The sequence below is a fragment of the Somniosus microcephalus genome, chromosome 7, assembly GCF_052327205.1.
Source record: "Somniosus microcephalus isolate GS21.2 chromosome 7, FLI_Smic_1.0, whole genome shotgun sequence".
NCBI lineage: Eukaryota > Metazoa > Chordata > Chondrichthyes > Squaliformes > Somniosidae > Somniosus > Somniosus microcephalus.
Genome location: NC_140993.1, coordinates 19,669,574 through 19,690,664, shown reverse-complemented (window position 1 = coordinate 19,690,664; position 21,091 = coordinate 19,669,574). Strand labels below are relative to the sequence as shown.

Below are 21,091 nucleotides of genomic sequence, written 5' to 3'. Positions count from 1 at the left end.
CTTGGTGAGACCACATCTTGGGTATTGTGTGCAGTTTTGGTCGCCTTATCTGAGGAAGGATGTTCTTGCCATGAAAGGAGTGCAGCGAAGATTCACCAGGCTGATACCTGGGATGGCAGGAATGACGTATGAGGAGAGATTGGGTCGATTGGGCTTGTACTCGCTGGAGTTTAGAAGAATGAGAGGGGATCTCATTGAAACTTATAAAATTCTAACAGGGCTAGACAGACTAGATGCAGGAAGGATATTCCCGATGGTCGGGGAGTCCAGAACCAGGGGTCACAGTCTAAGGATAAGGGGTAAGCCATTTAGGACAGAGATGAGGAGGAATTTCTTCACTCAGAGAGTGGTGAACCTGTGGAATTCTCTACCAAAGGCGGCAGTAGAGGCCAATTCATTAAATATATTCAAGAAGGAGTTAGATATATTTCTTAAGGCTAAAGGGATCACGGGATATGGAGAGAAGGCAGGAACAGAGTACTGAATTTGGATGATCAGCCATGATCTCACTGAATGGTGGAGCAGGCTCGAGGGGCCGAATGGCCGACTCCTGCCCCTATCTTCTATGTTTCTATGAGTGTTCAGGAATAGAATGACATCTCTTGAGGAGCGATGGGCATCTATTGAACAGAGAAACCAGACCTTCATGGAAGTCCTTCTGAGTAGGACTGCCATTGCAGATACGGGTCCCCATGGCCCCCCTGATGTGCAGCAAGCTGCTCTCAAGCCACTTGCAGGCACTGAGGGGGACCTGACCCATGAGAGGGAGGTTGGTGGCAGACCTCAAGGAAGCGGGGGCTCCTCTCCAAGCGCTCACACTTCCACGCCACTGCAGAGCCCTCGGTCAGAGCCCCGCTGGAGTCCAGACCCAACTGAGTTAGACGTCACAATTCCTGCACAGCCGCAGGAGCAGCAGACTGCTGACGAGCCCTCACAGGCTCGCCACTCCAGAGGACGCCCGCCAAAGATGTCGAGACAGGAGCAGCAGGAAAGTGAGCAAGGGGCCTCCACATCTGCTGAAGCCACAGGGGAACCACTACGTAGGAGCATGCATAAGAGGAAAATAAAGCACAAATAGTCACAAGGGTTGTCACGGGTGAAATGTTGTGTATTCTGTAAAAATGCCATCAGTTGTTTGTTTTGCATAAAAATTCTGATGGCAACTTCTGCAGTTGTGGCATGTATCATTTTGCGAATGGGGCTGGAGGTCCTCTAATGCCAAGAAGGGAAGGAAAAAAAGGCCTCCCATGCTTCTGGTAGATGCCTCAGTTGAGGAAGTGCTGAGTGAGGCTGGCGAGAGGGGTTTCGCAGGAGGTCACACTGGAGAAGTGTGAGAGGCTCCAACTTTCCACAGGTGTGGTTAAGCCTGGTAAGAGTTGCCCCAGGCCTGAAACAACAAAGTCCTGCCACCTGCAAATGATGGCTGATCAAATCTCCTCTTTAATGGTTGACCTGCAGCTGATCGTCAGCAAGCCAATAGTGCTCACGCCAGGTTTCACAGGCGTGATCCCCACCAGGCGTGTTTTGTGTGGAAAAAGGGTTAAACAGGCAAGGGCCTGTTATAATGGGATTATAAAGGCCAATGAGTGCTGTTTAAGGGCCCTAAAGGGGCGGGACTGATTCGGGACCATCAGACATACCTGGGTTAAAATGGCTAGGTGTCGGGGCGGGGGTCCCGACCCCCAGGTTTTGCGATTTTAACCCCCCACACGCCTCAAAGCCCGCCTTACGGCTGAGTTAAAATCGAGCCCAATGTGTTGGGGGTCAGGGAGCCAATGGAGATTGGCAAAAGTGTGAAAAGTGAGCAGAACTCAACTACAAGACAGGTTGTGAGTGCCTGCGTTTTGAACTGTCGGGAGTTTGCTTTGGGTGTAGCGCAGGAGGTTGGAAAGGTGGGTTCTGGAGAGTCGAGTCCAGAGGTGATAAAAATGTGGATAAATTATGGTTGCGATGAGGTAAAGGTGGAGGCAAGCGATACAGCCAGAAGTGAATGATCATGCGATGGATAGAATACAGGGAGTGAAAATCAGCTCAGACTCTGACACGACACTGAGGCCGCGATTTCGCCAGCCGTGGCGAGTCCGATGCGTCCGGAGTAGACAGCGGCCTAAAACGCCACATCCGTCTTCATCCCGCCTCCTCCAAATGATTTTGCCCTGATTGGGCTCGTTAAGCCCCGCCCTGCGAGGTTCCCGGCCAATTAAAAGGAAGTGAGTCAGCCGGTTTCCTTAAAAGGGCCATGTCCACATTCATTTTGACAGTTGTACTGTCAGTGTTCTACAGCACTGAGGTGCTGCAAACACTGACAAGCACTGCACAAAGGTTCATGGTTGCACCCAGGCTCTCCCTCCATATACTTATGGAGGGAGTCACAACACGCAGGGAGGTTCTCTTCCCTTCCAATGGGCGGCAGAGACCTCCCCAGGAGACCAATGCAGCCTGGTTGCAGTGCACAGGAGGACACAAGCAGGGATTTGCTCAGGAGGACCAGGCTGCAGTGGCACAAACCTTTCAATGATCACAGTAGATCACGAAACGTTACTGCAAAGCTACACTCAACCTCATCCTGCTGTGCCACTCATCACATCCCCATCACTCTGCCTTCCGTACCTTACTCCTGCACATCCTTACTCACACCAACTTACCTTGCACCTCCACCTATCCCTCTCTATCTACATTATCACTTCCCCATCTCACTTGCCACCCCTCACACTCACCCTCATCCTAATCCATTCATATCAACTAACAACACAGAAGGGTAGGCACTTGGATGATTTAGCCAATGCTCGTGTAAACTTTCTGTTAATGTGTTGTCAAGCATTAAAATCCTTATTTTCACCACTTTGCGTTCTTGGACATATTTGTGTGCATCATTGAAAGTGTCTTAGTGAGTTCCAGTGAATGGTGCGACATAAAATCCCCCCACCCCCCGCCAATGGTGATGAGTGTGAAAGGAATGGCTTGGGCATTGTAGAGATGCTTTATGGTGCTGGTTTGGGGTCGTCCCAACCTGGTGCATCATGTGGCAGCCAGGGTGTATAGTGTTAAGTGAAGCAAATCTGGACATGGTGAGGCCATCGCTGGCGTCCCGGGCAGCAATGTGCATGGATGATGATGTCTTGTGTCCAGTGCAGCATCAGCTGATTCCGGAGAAGGCTGGTGTGGATGTTGGTGCTGCTGGTGTGCCCAGTGAAGCTGGTGTTTGGGCCGATCGTGGTGGGATTCTGAGGACCAAGGTAAGATTTTTTTCAAGGCTAACGATGCTGATGGAAGTTCAGGTTGAGATGACAGAAGTAATCTGTCAATGGTGAGATCGGTTGCTCCAAGGAGGTGACAGTGGAGAGAGAATACTCCAAACACTTCAAAAGTGAATAAGGCTCAAAAGTGGGTTCCAAATCATTAATGCTCCAGCTTCTAAGATTGGGCAGTGACCAGCTGTGAAATGGTCGGTTTTAGACCACTTTTGCAGCTTTCACCTATTCACAGCAATCCGCAGTCATTGAGAACCCGACACACTTGCCTGACGTGATAGTCACTCTCTGGGAACCTCGTTGAAAACCTGGTAAAATGCTAAGTACATGGGAAAATGGTTCTTAGCTACCTTTTAATAAGTTTTTAACTATCTAAATTGGCTGACCCGCCGCTTGGTGTCGTCTGTGTTCAGGGATGACAGACCCGACACTTGGGAAACTAACAAGGAGATGGGTTTACAGCGAGATACCGACCCGCTGTCAATCTTTGTGATTTTGACAGCAGACCCGTCTCCAATCCTGCACTCTGAGCACCGGAAAAATTCAGCCCCGAGATTCTAATATCTCTAACCAAGAACTAGAAAAGCATGGCCTCGCCTCACCCTATCTCTGTAACCTATTCCAGCCCTACAACCCTCCGAGACATCTGTGCTCCTCCAAATCTCGCCTCTTGCGCATCCCCAATTTTAATCGCTCCACCACTGGCGGCAGTGCCTTCAGCTGCCTAGGCCCTAAGCTCCCTAACAGCACTGTGGAAGTACCTTCACCACAAGGACTGCAGCAGTTCAAGGCGGCAGCTCACCACCACCTTCTCTAGGGCAACTAGGGATGGGCAATAAATGCTGGCCTTGGCAGCGATGCCCACGTCCCAAGAGCGAATAAAAAAAATTACCTCGCCAAGCCTCTCTCTCCTCATTTTAGATGCTCCTTAAAATCCACCTCTTTGACCAAGCTTTTGGTCACCTGTTCCAATATTTCATGTGCCTTGGTGTCAAATTTTGATTGATAATCGCTCCTGTGAAGCGCCTTAGGACGTCTTACTATGTTAAAGGCACTATACAAATGAAAGTTTTTGTTGTGATCAAACTCTTGTTTTGACGACTTATCAGAACTGCTAAGGATTGAATTGATAGCTATGAAGACCCTCATCATACAACAACTGTAGACTGAAAAGTTGCTTCATGGAATGAATGACAGGGAATTTGATCTCCAGCGACCACAAAACTACATCTGAATGGAAGACATTAAATGACAGTACATGGGATATGGAAATTAATGCATCAGTGACCTGACCAGTGTGTGTGTGTGTGTGTGTGTGTGTGTGTGACCTAATTCAGTTACCGAGGTGTCACTTCCCTATCCCGCAAAGAACATGAGGTATGCTATTTGAACAATCCAAATAGTGGGCATGTTAAGCCATTACATTACATTCTTGGAAACTTTTTGAATGAGAGGTTACACATTGCTACATCGTAAAGTGCTTTGACTGCTGCCGTATTCAATAAATGGTATTCAACAGTTCCCAGGGGCTACAATGACAGTATAGAATTTAGCTCAACCAATTATATTTGAAGTAGGATTTGATATTATACTATTGATGTTACACCATCATGTGATGTTACACCACCACCATGGTCTCGTCCCTTCCTATCTCTGTAATCTCCTTCAGCCCCACAACCGCCTCTAATACTGCCCTCTTGAGGATCCCTGATTATAATCGCTCAACCTTTGGTGGCCGTGCCTTCTGTTGCCTTAGGCCCTAAGCTCTGGAATTCCCTCCCTAAACCTCTCCGCCTCTCTACCTCTCTTTCTTCCTTTAAGACGCTCCTTAAAACCTACCTCTTTGACCAAGCATTTGGTCACCTGCCCTAATTTATCCTTATGTGGCTCGGAGTCAAATTTTTTGTCTTAAAATACTCCTGTGCAGTGCCTTGGGACGTTTTACTACGTTAAAGGCGCTACATAAATACAAGTTGTTGTTGTTGTTACACTACAGAGAATATGTTTTTTTTAAATAATATGGAACAGTTTTTCTGTTAAAGAGGGTTTTATTTCATTACCGTTGATATTATCCAGGCTCAACTTTACCCGGAGGTGGCTGCTGTGCTTTACTTACAGTTACGCGAATAACAACATAATATGGTATGTTTATTGGTTTAATATTTCAAATGCATCTTACATTACTAAATCTTTACCATTTAACATACAAAGTATTAACTTTATTAAAGCTTTCAAGTGGTTTTTGAAGACATTCCCTCTGCAGTACTGAATTACCTGTGGCCAATGTTCATATCTAACATATTGGTACCATCTGAGCCACATAATAATTAGATACTTGAGACACTTGTAGAAGCTCAAAGCTGTCAGTTCATTTTCCCCCCAACTGAATAGCTCTTAAATTGATGCTTTTTTTTTTGTGTAGTGATGCCAGCCCTGCAGAGAATTAAGAACGACTTTCATCTTTCACATTACCAACATCTGCCTCTTTCTGCCATCGACATGCGATTAGTGCGGTTTACAAACGCAACATAGGCCAGGGCAGGGAACGCTTACAGAAAATACGTTTTAGTCGAGAGCTTCGGTCGGGAGGCTCGCTTTTTTTTTCCGCAGTTTTAGCCCACATGGCTTCAAGATATACTTGTCCCTTACCTGTCCCCGGCTAATGAATGAAATGCCAGCTTTCTTTGTGTATAAATAGCATGATCGTGGTAAAATGATATTTCCATGTGTGATTACAATTTCAATTTGAGTGAAAACAAAGCAACCGGAAAAGGATTTGCGGCAAAGTTGGCAGCGACGTGAAACCTGTGCATTCACTCCCTTTTTGGTGTATATTTTTACTGCATGGAGCTCTCTGCAGAATTACACTGATTTATGCTTTATTTCACTTGTTTATTTTATCAGGCGTTGCAGATCTGAAACGAGCTTTAAGCAAAACTGACTGTGTATACATGTGCTGGACTGTGCGAATTTAGAAATTTAAGCAAATAAATATGCAACGTCTTAAAAGTGTTTATGTTGCACACCTGTATCACCTCAAGATGCACACCTTTGCTCACACTTCAGTTTTACTCCTCACCTTAAATAACTTTCTATTGTTCAAATCCTTTGCAACTGGGATCTTTATTGTAAACATTAAAAGAACATACGACAGATGCCCTTCGATGCCTTAGTACGGTCAATCAGTAAGCAGCTAAGCATGCAGGCCAGGAACATCCCAGCTTCAATTCCCAGTTCATATAATCATAAGAAGGATACGGCACAGAAGGAGGCCATTTGGCCCATCGTGCCTGTGCCGGCTCTTGGTAGAGCGATCCAATTAATCTCACTCTCCCCCTGCTCTTTCCCCATAGCCCTGTAATTTTGTTGTCTTCAAGTATTGGTCCATTTCTCTTTTGAAAGTCACTCTTGAATCTGCTTCCCCCACCCTTTCAGGCAGCACATTCCAGATCACAAGAACTCGCTGTGATTTGTCAATCACCTTAAATCTGCGTCCTCTGGTTACCGACCCTTCTGCCGCTGGAAAGAGTTGCTTCTTATTCACTCTATCAAAAACATTCATGATTTTGAACACCTCTATCAAATTCTGCTAGCTCTCCTAAGTTACGCGATGTCAATTTAGTCAGTAGGGCAAATGCTACACACGAATAATGGATCGTGGCCACTTGGTCAAGGGGGAACCAGAACCCAAGAAACAGTACCCTAACAAGGAGACAACGGGATATAAATTTGTCGGTGCCCGAGGCCAGCCTAAACAGAAGCCTCATTAATATTAACTGAGCTGCCCGCCGCGCCTCCACTGGCAGCTCGCTTATTTGAATAAATCAATTCTGGGCCGCTTGCCTCGCCCTCGGTGGCCCAAAGGCAAGTCCCGCAATGGGGACACGTCAATGGGCAGGGCGGGGTCGAGGGAGCAATTGGGATACTGCGGTGTCAGGGGAGCCCTCCTGCTCCACAACAATTACAAACATTTTTTTTTTATAAACGTAGCATTTGACGCCCAATGCCCACTTAAGAATCCCGAGCGGAGCAGGCCCGTTATCAAATTTCGGCGATGGGGCCTAAATCAGAGAGTAGGTCCCTCATTTACTCACATAAGGGATCTAATGGCTGTTTTAGGCGACCACCAGGGGCACCTGTAAAATCGGCAGACCCAATATTGGGTCAGTCCCTGAAATTGGCCCTCGTTGGTCCAGTTTTACGCCAGTAAAGCAGGTGAAACGAGTTCCAATTTCTACCTCAATGTCTTCGTAAAGGAGGAAAAGGGAGGCGAGAAGATTTGTTGAAATCGGCAGGCCCAATATTGGGTCAGCCAACCTTGTGGCATCCTTTGGGCCGCAGGATGTCAGTCCGTTTTGTTGAACATGGTACTGAGCACGTACATGCGATGGTACCTAAAGATTCAGACTTCACTCAGAAAACTTTCAAGCAGTGGTTCCTCTCAGATTTACTTACTGGTAAATGTCCTTCCTCAGAACTGTTCTTCCAAGGGGGTTATCAGCCTGCGGAGCCATGCATACTGAGCCAATTTTAAGAACCAAAGTATCCTCTTTTGTCTGTGGACTTCCTGCATTTCAAATGGGGAAATGTACATAACAAGGTTGTAAATTCCAATTTACCATAAATATACAGAAGCAATGGACATGGTGTTATGGCTTCAATGCTACACACAAAGGAATACAAATTAACTTTCTCAATCAAGGCATTCCATTACTATTAATGAACACATTAGCACACAATTAAAGAAATGTCCTAATGTTGGGAAAGACAAAAACAAGTCTAAGAGCATTTGGCTAATTTTAGAAAATATAGAACAGTCCTGCTTCTTCTGAGAACACGTTATCCAGAATGATACCTGGGCTCCAAGGGTTAAATTACGAGGAGAGATTACACAAACTAGGGTTGTATTCTCTAGAATTTAGAAGATTAAGGGGTGATCTGATCGAAGTTTTCAAGATATTAAGGGGAACAGATGGGGCAGATAAAGAGAAGCTATTTCCGCTAGTTGGGGAGTCTAGGACTCGGGGGCATAGTCTAAAAATTAGAGCCAGACCTTTCAGGAGTGAAATTAGGAAACACTTCGACACACAAAGGGTGGTAGGAGTTTGGAACTCTCTTCCACAAACGGCAACTGATGCTAAATCAATTGTTAATTTTAAATCGTAGATTGATAAATATTTGTTAACCAAAGATATTAAGGGATATGGGCCAAAGGCGGGTATATGGAGTTAGGTCGCAGATCGGCCATGATCTCATTGAATGGCGGAACAGGCTCAAGGGGCTGAATGGCCTACTCTGATTCCTATGTTTCTATGTTTAATTGGGAAATATTTTATGCTGCTCAGTTTTTATCCACTTCCCTTTTATGATGAGCAACATTTAAGTATTTGAATTATTGGGGACGTAGCAATTTAAGGTGTGAATTGAGTGTACAATTGCAGGAGATGCATAGAGTGAAACATATTAATCGGGACACTCGTATCAAAATCTAATCACAACAAACCCCTACTCCAAAACAACACTCTATTCATTTTTAGATAACTTACATAGGATTACACAGGATATACAGTACAGAAACAGGCCATTCGGCCCAACTGGTCTGTGTCAGTGTTTATGCTCCACACGAGCCTCCTCTCACTCTACTTCATACAACCCTATCAGCATATCACTCTATTCCTTTCTCATTCATGTTTTTTATAGAAAGTTCCTTCTTCAATGCACCTATGCTACTCCCTGTGGTAGCAAGTTCCACATTCTTACCACTCTCTGGGTAAAGATTTTTCTCCTGAATTCTTAAATACCTTCCCAGACACATTCTAAATGAGATGCTATCCATAGTTGCAGGAATACGCCAGCATGTTAATAGCATCAATTAATTAATCTCTTCACCCTCTGCTGCCTGATTTGCAATGTTTCCGTTACCCATATTCTGATATTTATTTGCTTAAAACACAGTGCACCTCTTTATTTTATTGTATTTCCATTATTTGGCTGTATCCCTTTGTTCTTTGTTCCATAAGCTTTCTTAGAATATAGGTCAGGTTTAGAACTGAAATGAATTGGCCTTTCTAAACTCATTCTTAGCAGTATTTTTTTTTTTAAGCATTGAATGTCTTTTTTCCTTCTTCACTTTTATTACAAATCATCGTATGTTCAACTGGTTGATTATGGTGTTTCTCTGGGAGGAGCTTCATTTGGTATCTGTGGTTAACCTGTGGCTGTAATGGTTTGTCGATTGTGAACGCAACATTTTCAAGTGCGGTAATAACGCAATAATCTGAAAAATCTTTCATAATTGTAGATTTCAAATAGCACATAAGTCTACTACTGACGTCAATAAAGGAACATAGGATCATAGGAACAGGAGAAGGCCATTCAGCCCCTCGAGCCTGCTCTGCCATGGCTGATCTGTAGCTCAGCTCCGCTTACCTGCCTTAGCTCCATATCCTTGATACCCTTAACTAACAGAGCTCTATCAATCTCAGTCGCGAAGGCTCTAATTGACCCAGCATCCAGTCTTTTGGGGGAGAGAATTCCAGATTTGTACTACCTCTTGTGTGCATGCAAAAGTGCCGACTGATTTCCAGCCGAAATGGACTAGCTCTAATTTTAAGATTATGTCCCCTCGTTCTTGCTTCCCCACCAGAGGAAATAGTTTCTAGGACAGCCCATCATCAGCATTACTCATTAGTGGCATGTTTCGTTAAGTATAAAAAAGCACCGTTATGTCCAATCTTCCTCACTTATTGGATCAAATGGTATTGCAGTAACCTATTTGGTACGCACAATTTAACAGCGGGTACGGTAGCATAGTGGTTATGTTACTGGACTAGTAATCCAGAGGCCTGGATTAACGATCTGGAAACGTGAGTTCAAATCCCACCACTGCAGCTGGGAGAATTTAAATTCAGTTAAAAAAACAAATCTGGAATTAAAAAGCTAGTATGGTGACCATGAAACTATCCGATTGTCGTAAAAGCCCATCTGGTTCACTAATGTCTTTTAGGGAAGGGAATCTGCCGTCCTTACCACAGACCTCCAGACCCACAGCGGTTGACTCTTAATTGCCCCTCTGAAATGGTGCTTGCCTTGCCAGTGATGCCCACATCCCATGAACGAATAATAAAACTCAGCTACTGCATGATGTGAGATTTGAATGTAGTGAAGTCTAGTGCCTAATTTCCTTCTAAGTCCTCCTATGATAGGCGATACACACAAGTGAAAGGAATGAGGGAGCACAGAGTTAGCAATTGTTACCATTTTAGAGACACCGTTCAATGCATTACCTCCCTCACGCTGCTCGTCCTCTCCTTTGGGAAAAAATACTCGGACAACACTCGCGTTGATATACATGAGTGGCAAGTCCCGCGATGTCAGGGCATACGCCCTCATTGGCTGGCCAGTCGATTTCCTCTTCGCCTTTGGTTTTTTCGGCAATTTTGCTTGGAATATGTTTGCCACTTTGTGAATCAGCGGGAAAGAGAGCACCACGTCGAATGGCTGGGCACTGAGGAGGATCTCGTGGAGGTACTGGGGAGAACCGTCTACGACGCCTTCCGCCAGCCGGTGCAAGCTACGCGAAACCCGCTCGGGCCGCGATGTCAATTTGTGCCGGACGTTGCGCGTTACGGCTTTGGTGTAAGTAAGAGAAAGGAATCCGTGCTGTTGGTGGGAGCCGTCTAAAAGTTTGGCTGCCATCTGCATGATCACAAAGCATACACCACAAATAAATAATGGGGCAACGGACATATGTGCCAAATAAAACAGAGGAAAACTTTACTTGATAGTAACCATGCTTATTAGTGATGAGACAGTTTTTAAAGTTGTTCATTTTAAGCAGCAAGCGTAAGCATCTGCAATAAATATCCAAAAATGAAAGTACCTTTTTTCCCAAAGTCTCATACAAGCAAATTACTTCCTTGTGGAGCACCTGGTGGGCTCTACTTTTAAATGAAAACACAACACTATTGTAATTGAAGCTCTGGTTACTTTGAGTAAAAACCTATTTTAATGGGTTTCATTACTCGTTTCCAAATACCATTTGCCGACAAAGATTCTTTGTTTTAAAATTACTTCTACACCTGTTCCAAGTGCTTTTTTTTTTTGGTGGGGGTGGTGGTAATATACAGCTTCACATATATACCTGTTCCATTAAATTGACTAAGTACACCTTGTTCCTTTGCTTCACCAAACACAATAGTGAAGTAGCAACCCTGCTGGTAAGGGCCAATTGTTAAAGGAGTTTATTCATCTCTGACAAATTTGAATAGTACTGTTGTGACAGCTGAAAGGATGATTTCCTTCATTTTTGTCAGCATCAAAACTATTTTGTGACCTTTGCTCCTTAAACGTGAAAAATTATTGTTTTTTAAAAAAACAACACAACAGGCTGTGGTCCTACTCAAGGAAGTAATTAAGCGATTGATCATTGTTACTTATTGAAGATATTTCACGCATACCTATATATCTATATATAGATATGCAGTAAATACATACAGATTAAAAGTAATTAAAAGATTAAATCAGTAATAGTAATTTAACTTAGTTCTTACAGGAGGAAAGAAGCCAGAGAAATGATTGAAAGGATCTTGCTTGCTGAGGGGTCGAACCAACAAGGTGCGTCTGTTCAGCTTGCCAGTACAAGAAAGTACGACACCTCCGAAATGCCCCAGAGACCATGGGCCCTCCCCAAGGCTTGAGGTGATGGACAAGAGGAATAAGACAGACAGTGGGTTGGGGGGGGGGGGGAAGCAATAAAAAGGGCATAAGCAAAAAAATTTAAGAATTTGTCGATTATACTGAAGGTTTTAACAGCTGAAAAGGTGCAGCCATCCGAGTGATCTCCTGTTATGTGTTCCCTATAACAAGTACTATGATCAGCCTCGTTGTCCACAAGTCACACTAACGAGCTGTGGAGGGCAGCAGTTGAATCTTTTATTAATCAAGTCATAATTAAACTGCCAAAGTATTACATTATGACAGTAACAAAAACTATGAAATTCTAACATAGAATTGCTTACTTACAAAAATGTTACCAAAATGACATTTGAAGCGTGTTTTGATTTTGATTTTGTAATTACTATGGTTCAATAAGGAACACATAACTATGGGCAAAACGTGAAAAGAGATTTACAGATTTCCTGTTGGTCTAACGTACAAAATTAAATTCAACAGGAAGTAGAAAGTAAAACCTATTTGATTTGGAATACAAGCAGTAAGCACCACTAGAAATGAGAAAACAAAGTTACAAGAACTGAACCTATAGGGAACCACTGCCTTTTCAAATTGTAGACTTTTACAAGTTAAACATTGTGAGCTACTAAGAAAACAAAATGCTGCTGTTCAAATTAAAATTATGAAGTAAAATACTTTTTAATAGTGTCATATATTTTATATAATTTCAATTAAGACTGTATAACCAGCAAGTATTTCTTTCAAACCAGGATTTTTAGAATAAGGTCACATTAACTCCGACTTGAACTATTTTGGAATCCACTTCAGCAATCATTTCAACTTTTGATATTCTTTCACTTTGGGATATACCAATACGTATGTCTTAAGCAACTGTATGAAAATGATCTATTTATTTCCTTAAGTTATTTTAAATGTAAACTTTTAGTTAGGAGAGGGAAGTCTTGCAGATCAGAGTGGCTGTTTAGAATCGTGTGTGCTATTTTCTCTTTTTGCAAGTAATTCTGATATTTTAAAGAGGTGTTTAATTTTTCATCACTAATAATGAGTTTTAAAAGGAAATCATTACAGGCATTACAGTTTGAAATTCTAATTGAGATTCTGAGGATAGGTCTAGGCTGAGATGATCAAACAATCTTCAGGAAATGATGGAGAAGGGGGCAGTGGAAGAAAGATCTTGTCCGATGGGGGCCAGGAGACCACAGTAAATAATAATAGTGATGGGCAAATAGTCTAGAGTTTTACTCGATTACATTTGACGATCAGGAGATAGTAAGACAGGACTTTCTCTTAGAAGACTATAGCAGGATCTGTGATAAGGGTAGATTGTACATAGACCGTAGGAGAAATGGGATTCATGAGCTGAAGGGCTTTTTCCTGTATTCTTTCACATTTTCTTCAAAAAAAGAGGTTGATTGAAGCATACAAAGTGTCACATCTAACCGCAAAAATCATGTCAAATAGTTCAGTACTTGTAACCATTGTCTTCACATTCTGCCTCAGAATTTGCAAGAAATTTATCATCCAGCTTGAAGGATTGAGAAATCTGCAGTGGCTTATTCACTATGAGAGTCTCACCCCAGGTTTTTCTTTGCATTGTAGAAGCAGTCCATCAAACTGTCCTGTGTGCCAGCCTTCACCTGGCCTGGAAAACATAATACCTGCCTTGTCTAGTCTAAATAATCTTGCGACTTTATTGACTTATACAAAATATAAACTGAACTGAATATACACTCCCCAATAATTAAATAACTACAACTCACCATATCAAAAGGAGGAATAATCACGGCTCTGCCCAATAGTCAAATTTGACTTTCCCATAAGTAATTCGTATTTTTACTTGTGAAATGGCATCACTTTCATGGATTTATAATGTTTAAAAACATTTATCATTTTATCAATATAACTGGAAATGAAGGTTGTTCACTCTGTAAAGAGGGCATTCCAGTAAAAAGTTAACTGTCTCAAAACTATACTTGCTTCGAAAAATGAGTCATCATTCCACCCACACGTAAAATATTATATATGTTATATTTGACAAGTTTTGTGGCATTATGAGGAGTCAAAACCAAGTGAATCAAACGGGATTAGAGGGTGGTGGATAATTGGACACGTAGACATAATTCGACACCCATTCAAAAGTCATACTTTCTGTCCTTATTTCTCCATTTTCATGAAAAGATTTCTTTGTCTACATTTATAATGTAAACTACCAATGCAAACTTGTCATGCGGGACGAGGGAGAGGCGACGGAGGGAGAGATGACGGGGCGAGGGGGCGACGGGGGGAGGGGCGACGGGGCGGGGGGGAGAGGCGACGGGGCGAGGGGCGACGAGAGGCGACGGGGCGAGGGGGGGAGAGGCGACGGGGCGAGGGGGGGAGAGGCGACGGGGGGAGAGGCGACGGGGCGAGGGGGGGGAGAGGCGACGGGGCGAGGGGGGGAGAGGCGACGGGGCGAGGGGGGGAGAGGCGAGGGGGGGAGAGGCGACGGGGGGAGAGGCGACGGGGCGAGGGGGGGAGAGGCGACGGGGCGAGGGGGGGAGAGGCGACGGGGCGAGAGGCGACGGGGCGAGGGGCGACGGGGCGAGGGGCGAGGGGGGGAGAGGCGACGGGGCGAGGGGGGGAGAGGCGACGGGGCGAGGGGGGGAGAGGCGACGGGGCGAGGGGGGGAGAGGCGACGGGGCGAGGGGGGGAGAGGCGACGGGGCGAGGGGGGGAGAGGCGACGGGGCGAGGGGGGGAGAGGCGACGGGGCGAGGGGGGGAGAGGCGACGGGGCGAGGGGGGGAGAGGCGACGGGGCGAGGGGGGGAGAGGCGACGGGGCGAGGGGGGGAGAGGCGACGGGGCGAGGGGGGAGAGGCGACGGGGCGAGGGGGGGAGAGGCGACGGGGCGAGGGGGGGAGAGGCGACGGGGCGAGGGGGGGAGAGGCGACGGGGCGAGGGGGGGAGAGGCGACGGGGCGAGGGGGGGAGAGGCGACGGGGCGAGGGGGGGAGAGGCGACGGGGCGAGGGGGGGAGAGGCGACGGGGCGAGGGGGGGAGAGGCGACGGGGCGAGGGGGGGAGAGGCGACGGGGCGAGGGGGGGAGAGGCGACGGGGCGAGGGGGGGGGAGAGGCGACGGGGCGAGGGGGGGAGAGGCGACGGGGCGAGGGGGGGAGAGGCGACGGGCCGAGGGGGGGAGAGGCGACGGGGCGAGGGGGGGAGAGGCGACGGGGCGAGGGGGGGAGAGGCGACGGGGCGAGGGGGGGAGAGGCGACGGGGCGAGGGGGGGAGAGGCGACGGGGCGAGGGGGGGAGAGGCGACGGGGCGAGGGGGGGAGAGGCGACGGGGCGAGGGGGGGAGAGGCGACGGGGCGAGGGGGGGAGAGGCGACGGGGCGAGGGGGGGAGAGGCGACGGGGCGAGGGGGGGAGAGGCGACGGGGCGAGGGGGGGAGAGGCGACGGGGCGAGGGGGGGAGAGGCGACGGGGCGAGGGGGGGAGAGGCGACGGGGCGAGGGGGGGAGAGGCGACGGGGCGAGGGGGGGAGAGGCGACGGGGCGAGGGGGGGGAGAGGCGACGGGGCGAGGGGGGGAGAGGCGACGGGGCGAGGGGGGGAGAGGCGACGGGGCGAGGGGGGGAGAGGCGACGGGGCGAGGGGGGGAGAGGCGACGGGGCGAGGGGGGGAGAGGCGACGGGGCGAGGGGGGGGGAGAGGCGACGGGGCGAGGGGGGGGGAGAGGCGACGGGGCGAGGGGGGGGAGAGGCGACGGGGCGAGGGGGGGGAGAGGCGACGGGGCGAGGGGGGGGGAGAGGCGACGGGGCGAGGGGGGGGGGGAAGAGGCGACGGGGCGAGGGGGCGGGAGAGGCGACGGGGCGAGGGGGGGGAGAGGCGACGGGGCGAGGGGGGGGAGAGGCGACGGGGCGAGGGGCGACGGGGCGAGGGGGGTAGAGGCGAGGGGGTAGAGGCGAGGGGGCGAGGGGCAGGGGGGCGAGACGGGGGGAGAGACGGGGGGGAGAGACGGGGGGGAGAGACGGGGGGGGAGAGACGGGGGGGGAGAGACGGGGGGGGAGAGACGGGGGGGGAGAGACGGGGGGGGAGAGACGGGGGGGAGAGACGGGGGGGGAGAGACGGGGGGGGAGAGACGGGGGGGGAGAGACGGGGGGGGAGAGACGGGGGGGGAGAGACGGGGGGGGAGAGACGGGGGGGGAGAGACGGGGGGGAGAGACGGGGGGGAGAGACGGGGGGGAGAGACGGGGGGGAGAGACGGGGGGGAGAGACGGGGGGGGGAGACGGGGGGGGGAGAGACGGGGGGAGAGACGGGGGGGGAGAGACGGGGGGGAGAGACGGGGGGGAGAGACGGGGGGGAGAGACGGGGGGGAGAGACGGGGGGGAGAGACGGGGGGGAGAGACGGGGGGAGAGACGGGGGGGAGAGACGGGGCCGAGGGGGGGAGAGACCGGGGGCGAGGGGGGAGTCGGGAGACGGGGCGAGGGGGGAGCCAGGAGACGGGGCGAGGGGGGAGTCGGGAGACGGGGCGAGGGGGGAGCCGGGAGACGGGGCGAGGGGGGAGCCGGGAGACGGGGCGAGGGGGGAGCCGGGAGACGGGGCGAGGGGGGAGTCGGGGCGAGGTGGAAGACGGAACGGGGTTAAGACACATGCGATAGAAACCAATATCCAATTTAGATCCCAAGGGTATTGGTCAACCCCATGGTAATTAATGGTGGGAAATATGGAGATGGCAAAAACACTGAATGAATATTTTATATCAGTCTTTACAGTAGAAGACACTAAGAATATCCCTGTAGAAGCTACATCATTACAGAAATTTAAAACAGAAATAGACAGTTTCCTAGAAGTAAAGGGAATTAAGGGTTACGGGGAGCGGGCAGGAATTTGGACATGAGTCTAGGTTCGGATCGGACATGGCCCTGTGGGTAGCGGAGCGGGCCCAGGGGCCGTGTAGCCTGATCCTGCACCTATTTCGTGTGTCTAATTCTGTTAGATTCAGGAGATGGTTCTGTGATAGTGGATTGGCGGTTAGGATCAGATCAGCCATGATCTTATTGAATGGTGGAGCAGGCTCGAGGGGCCGATTGGCCTACTCCTGCTCCTATTTCTTATGCTTTGTTCTTATGTTCTTATTACTGTGCTGCTGGATAGTGGGTCGTTAGGGAACAGCCTTAAACACAGGAAGCTCAGATCGCTTAGCCGAGCGCATATCTAAGGCAAGGACTATATTTGTAACAGGGCACAAAGTCCAGATTGTGGAATTACTGCATGGCAAGTTTACAGACAAAACACAGGATAAATGTGGACCCAGAAATTCATAATGGAAAAAGTTGACATTAGAAGTGTAATAAGAACATGATGAGAAGAAGTGAAGTGGTACAGACAGCAAGTAAGCGCAGACGCTATCTTGTATATTATAGTCAAAAGGCCACATGACCAAACTGAATAACGCTAAAAAGTTTAATTGTGTCTCTGAGACCGGACATTTTCTTCTTGAAGGTCAGAACCCTCAACAAATGTCACTATCAAGGGCATTGGATCTGTGCTTTAATCAGTCTGCAGCTTCTAAATACAGGAAACTTTGGTTTATCAGGAGGATGTATGTCCGGAATACTCGATCTAACGGCAAAAATCAGGAGCCGTTTTCTGTAAGTTTTTTTAGATCTCGTTCTTTTTTTTTCCCCAGTCAGCCACTGCAAGGTCTGTAGCTAAAGCAACAGCTTCAGCTAGAGATGCTTGCAGCTGCAGCCGACTCTTTAGAAGCTGTTGCTAAGCAACAGTGTTTGTTGTCAGATACGGAGATGAAAACCTCCGTATGCTTCAACGTTAACTTTGTATGTCCGGCAGTTTTGATAGATCGGCAACACGCCGGTCCCGTCGGTGCATGATATCACAAAGTTTCTTGTAGAGCACACCTATTGAGATTCGTAATGTGTGCTGATACCAGGAACCCAATGTTGGTGAGCTCTTCCAAAATATCCAACTGCCTTAATGGTATAAAATCTTGGCCAACTGTGGCTGAACAGATTTCCTACCCCGAAAAAGGGAATTATTATTTAACTAAAAAAAAAATCAACATTTATTTAATAAATAAAATAAAAACAGAAAATGCTGGAAATACTCAGCAGGTCAGGCAGCGTTTGTGGAGAGAGAAACCGAGTTTACGTTTCAGGTCGATAACCCTTCGTCAGAACTGGAAAAAGCTGGAGATGGAACAGGTTTTTAAGCAAGAGCAGGGGCAGGGAAAGGGGGGAGGGGAGGAAAGAGCAAATAGGAAGGTCTGTGATAGGATGGAAGGCAGGAGAGATTAAGAGACAGAAGAAATGTTGGTGCAAGGCAAAAGGAGATGGTAATGGGACAAGTTAAGAAGCAAAAGATGGCTCTAGATGAAGTGTAAATGGCACTGGCAGAATGAAAGACAGCTGCCATGTGGGAGAGAAAAAAAAATAATGGAAAAAAAGATAGGGGACGGGGTTATGGTCTTAAATTGTTGAACTCTACGTTGAGTCCAAAAGGCGGTAAAGTGCCCAATCGAAAGATGAGGTGCTGTTCCTCGAGCTTACATTGTGCTTCATTAGAACAGTGTAAGAGGCCGAGGATGGTGAGGTCTGAGTGGGAGTGGAGTGGGGATTTAAAGTGACAGGCAACCGGAAGCTTGGGGTCGCCCTTACAGAATGAACGGAGGTGTTCCGCAAAGTGGTCACCCAATCTGCGTTTGGTTTCCCCAATGTAGAGGAGACCGCATCGTGAGCAGCGGATACAATATATTAATTGCAAGTAGTACAAGTAAATCGCTGTTTCACCTGCAAAGAGTGTTTGGGGCCCTGGATAGTGGGAAGGGAGGAGGTAAAAGGGCATGTGTTGCATCTCCTGTGCTTGCACAGAAGGTGCCGGGGTGATAGAGGAGTGGACCAGGGTGTCACGGAGGGAGCAGTCCCTTCGGAATGCTGAGGGGAGGGGAGGGGAAGATGAGTTTGGTGGTGGGATCACGCTGGAGGTGGTGGAAATGGCTGAGGATGATCCGTTGAATGTGGAGGCTGGTGGGGTGAAAGGTGAGGACCAGGGGAACCCTATCATGGTTCCGGGAGGGAGGGGAAGGAGTGAGAGCAGAAGTGTGGGAAATAGAACGGACACGGTCAAGGGCGGATACCCCTCTACTGTGGTTGACATGGCCCTTGACCACATCTTCCCCTCACCTCCCCTTTCAGCATTCCGAAGGGACCACTCCCTCCGCGACACCCTGGTCCACTCCTCTATCACCCCCAACACCCCTTCCCTTTCGCCCGGCACCTTCCCATGCAAGCGCAGGAGATGCAACACCTGCCCTTTTACCTCCTCCCTTCCCACTGTCCAGGGCCCCAAACACTCCTTCCATGTGAAACAGCGATTTACTTGTACTTCTTGCAGTCTAGTATACTGTATTCGCTGCTCACGATGTGGTCTCCTCTACACTGGGGAGACCAAACGCAGATTAGGTGACCGCTTTGCGGAACACCTCCGTTCAGTCCGTAAGGGTGACCCCAAGCTTCCGGTCGCCTGTCACTTTAATTCTCCACTTCACTCCCACTCAGACCTCACCATCCTCGGCCTCTTACACTGTTCCAATGAAGCTCAACGTAAGCTCGAGGAACAGCACCTCATCTTTCGATTGGGCACTTTACTGCCTTCTGGACTCAACATAGAGTTCAACAATTTCAAACCATAACCATCATTTTTTCCATTTATTTATTTTTTCTCTCTCCCACATGGCCGCTGTTGATCATTCTGCCAGTGCCATTTACACTTCATCTAGAGCCATCTTTTGTTTCTTAACTTGTCCCCTTACCATCTCCTTTTGCCTTGCACCATCAATACTTTTTTCTCTTAATCTCTCCTGCCTTCCATCCGGTCACAGACCTTCCCTTTTGTTCTTTCCCCCCCTCCCCCCTTTCCCAGCTCCTACACTGGCTTAAAAATCTGTTCCATTTCCTGCTTTTTTCAATTACTGACGAAGGGTCATCGATGTGAAACGTTAACTCCGTTTCTCTCTCCACAGATGCTGCCTGGCCTGCTGAGTATTTCCAGCGTTTTCTGCTTTTATTTCAGATTTCCAGCATCTGCAGTATTTTGCTTTTATTTAATAAATGTTTTATAGTCCAAGGCAGGAAACTATTTCAATTGTTATCAATGGTTCTCTCTCGCTTTTCTGTCTTGAGGCTCGTTTTCTCATCCCCTCTTTTTACGAGGGAGGGTGGGACAGTCTCCGAGCTCTGTCGACCAACCAACCGGAGGTGTTAATCACAAGCACGGTCGGGTAAATGCTGCGTCAGGGTGCTCAGAAAGGCAACTCTCAATTACCTGGTTGTAGAAACATAAGATAGGAGCAGGAGTAGGCCATTCGGCCCCTCGAGCCTGTTCCACCATTTAATGAGATCATGGCTGATCATCCAAACTCAGTACCCTGTCCCTGCCTTCTCCCCATATCCCTTGATCCCTTTAGCCGTAAGAAATATATCTAACTCCTTCTTGAATATATTTAATGAATTGGCCTCAACTGCCTTCTGTGGTAGAGAATTCCACAGGTTCGCCACTCTCTGGGTGAAGAAATTCCTCCTCATCTCTGTCCTAAATGGCTTACCCCTTATCCTTAGGCTAAAAGTTGTGAACTATGATAAAATAACTAGTCTAACATGGTAACTCGGCTTATTTTTAAATTCTTTTAAAATTCCAACATGTTTCCGTGAATTTTACTAGTGCGAAAAACAAAAGTCAAAAAGATTGCAGTGGGCACAAGTTACAATGCAGCCAATGTTTGCTATAGGCTGCGCTTTGTTCTGCGCGGCCCCTTTACATTATTTTGGAATATTCATCCTTTTGATACGCTGATTTGAAAATAAAGGTAATAACCAGGGCCATCAGAAATCTGTATAAATCCGTACCAAATAAAATTGATGTTAAAATCTGCAGGAATGCTCAAATCTGCAGAGGTGCTGTGGTCCAACAAAACGCACATAGTTTTACTGCAAGCAATGCAGGGAATTCTGTGCTCGCTGACCTACATTGGCTCCCGGTTAAGCGGCGCCTCGATTTCAAAATTCTCATCCTTATTTTCAAATCCCTCCATGGCCCTCACCCCGCCCTATCTCTGTTATCTCCTTCAGCCCCACAACCCTGCACCTCCCCGA

The 21,091-nt window shown here is 47.9% G+C and overlaps 1 protein-coding gene across 4 annotated transcripts in view; it reads right to left on the bottom strand.

The window, feature by feature from the left end:
- Positions 1–21,091, bottom strand: part of vps13b (vacuolar protein sorting 13 homolog B) — a 1,087,794-nt gene that overhangs the window by 368,693 nt on the left and 698,010 nt on the right. For 3 of the 4 annotated variants that reach the window (XM_085992288.1, XM_085992290.1, XM_085992289.1), the window contains exons 28-30: positions 11,804–11,945; positions 10,538–10,949; positions 7,707–7,818 (exon numbers count right to left, since the gene is read on the bottom strand). In XM_085992288.1, coding sequence (XP_085848414.1) covers positions 7,707–7,818; positions 10,538–10,949; positions 11,804–11,945 — 666 coding nt within the window. Of the gene's footprint in view, positions 1–7,706; positions 7,819–10,537; positions 10,950–11,803; positions 11,946–13,520; positions 13,588–21,091 lie in introns of all 4 variants that reach the window. The other variant, XM_085992291.1, reaches the window with a different exon arrangement.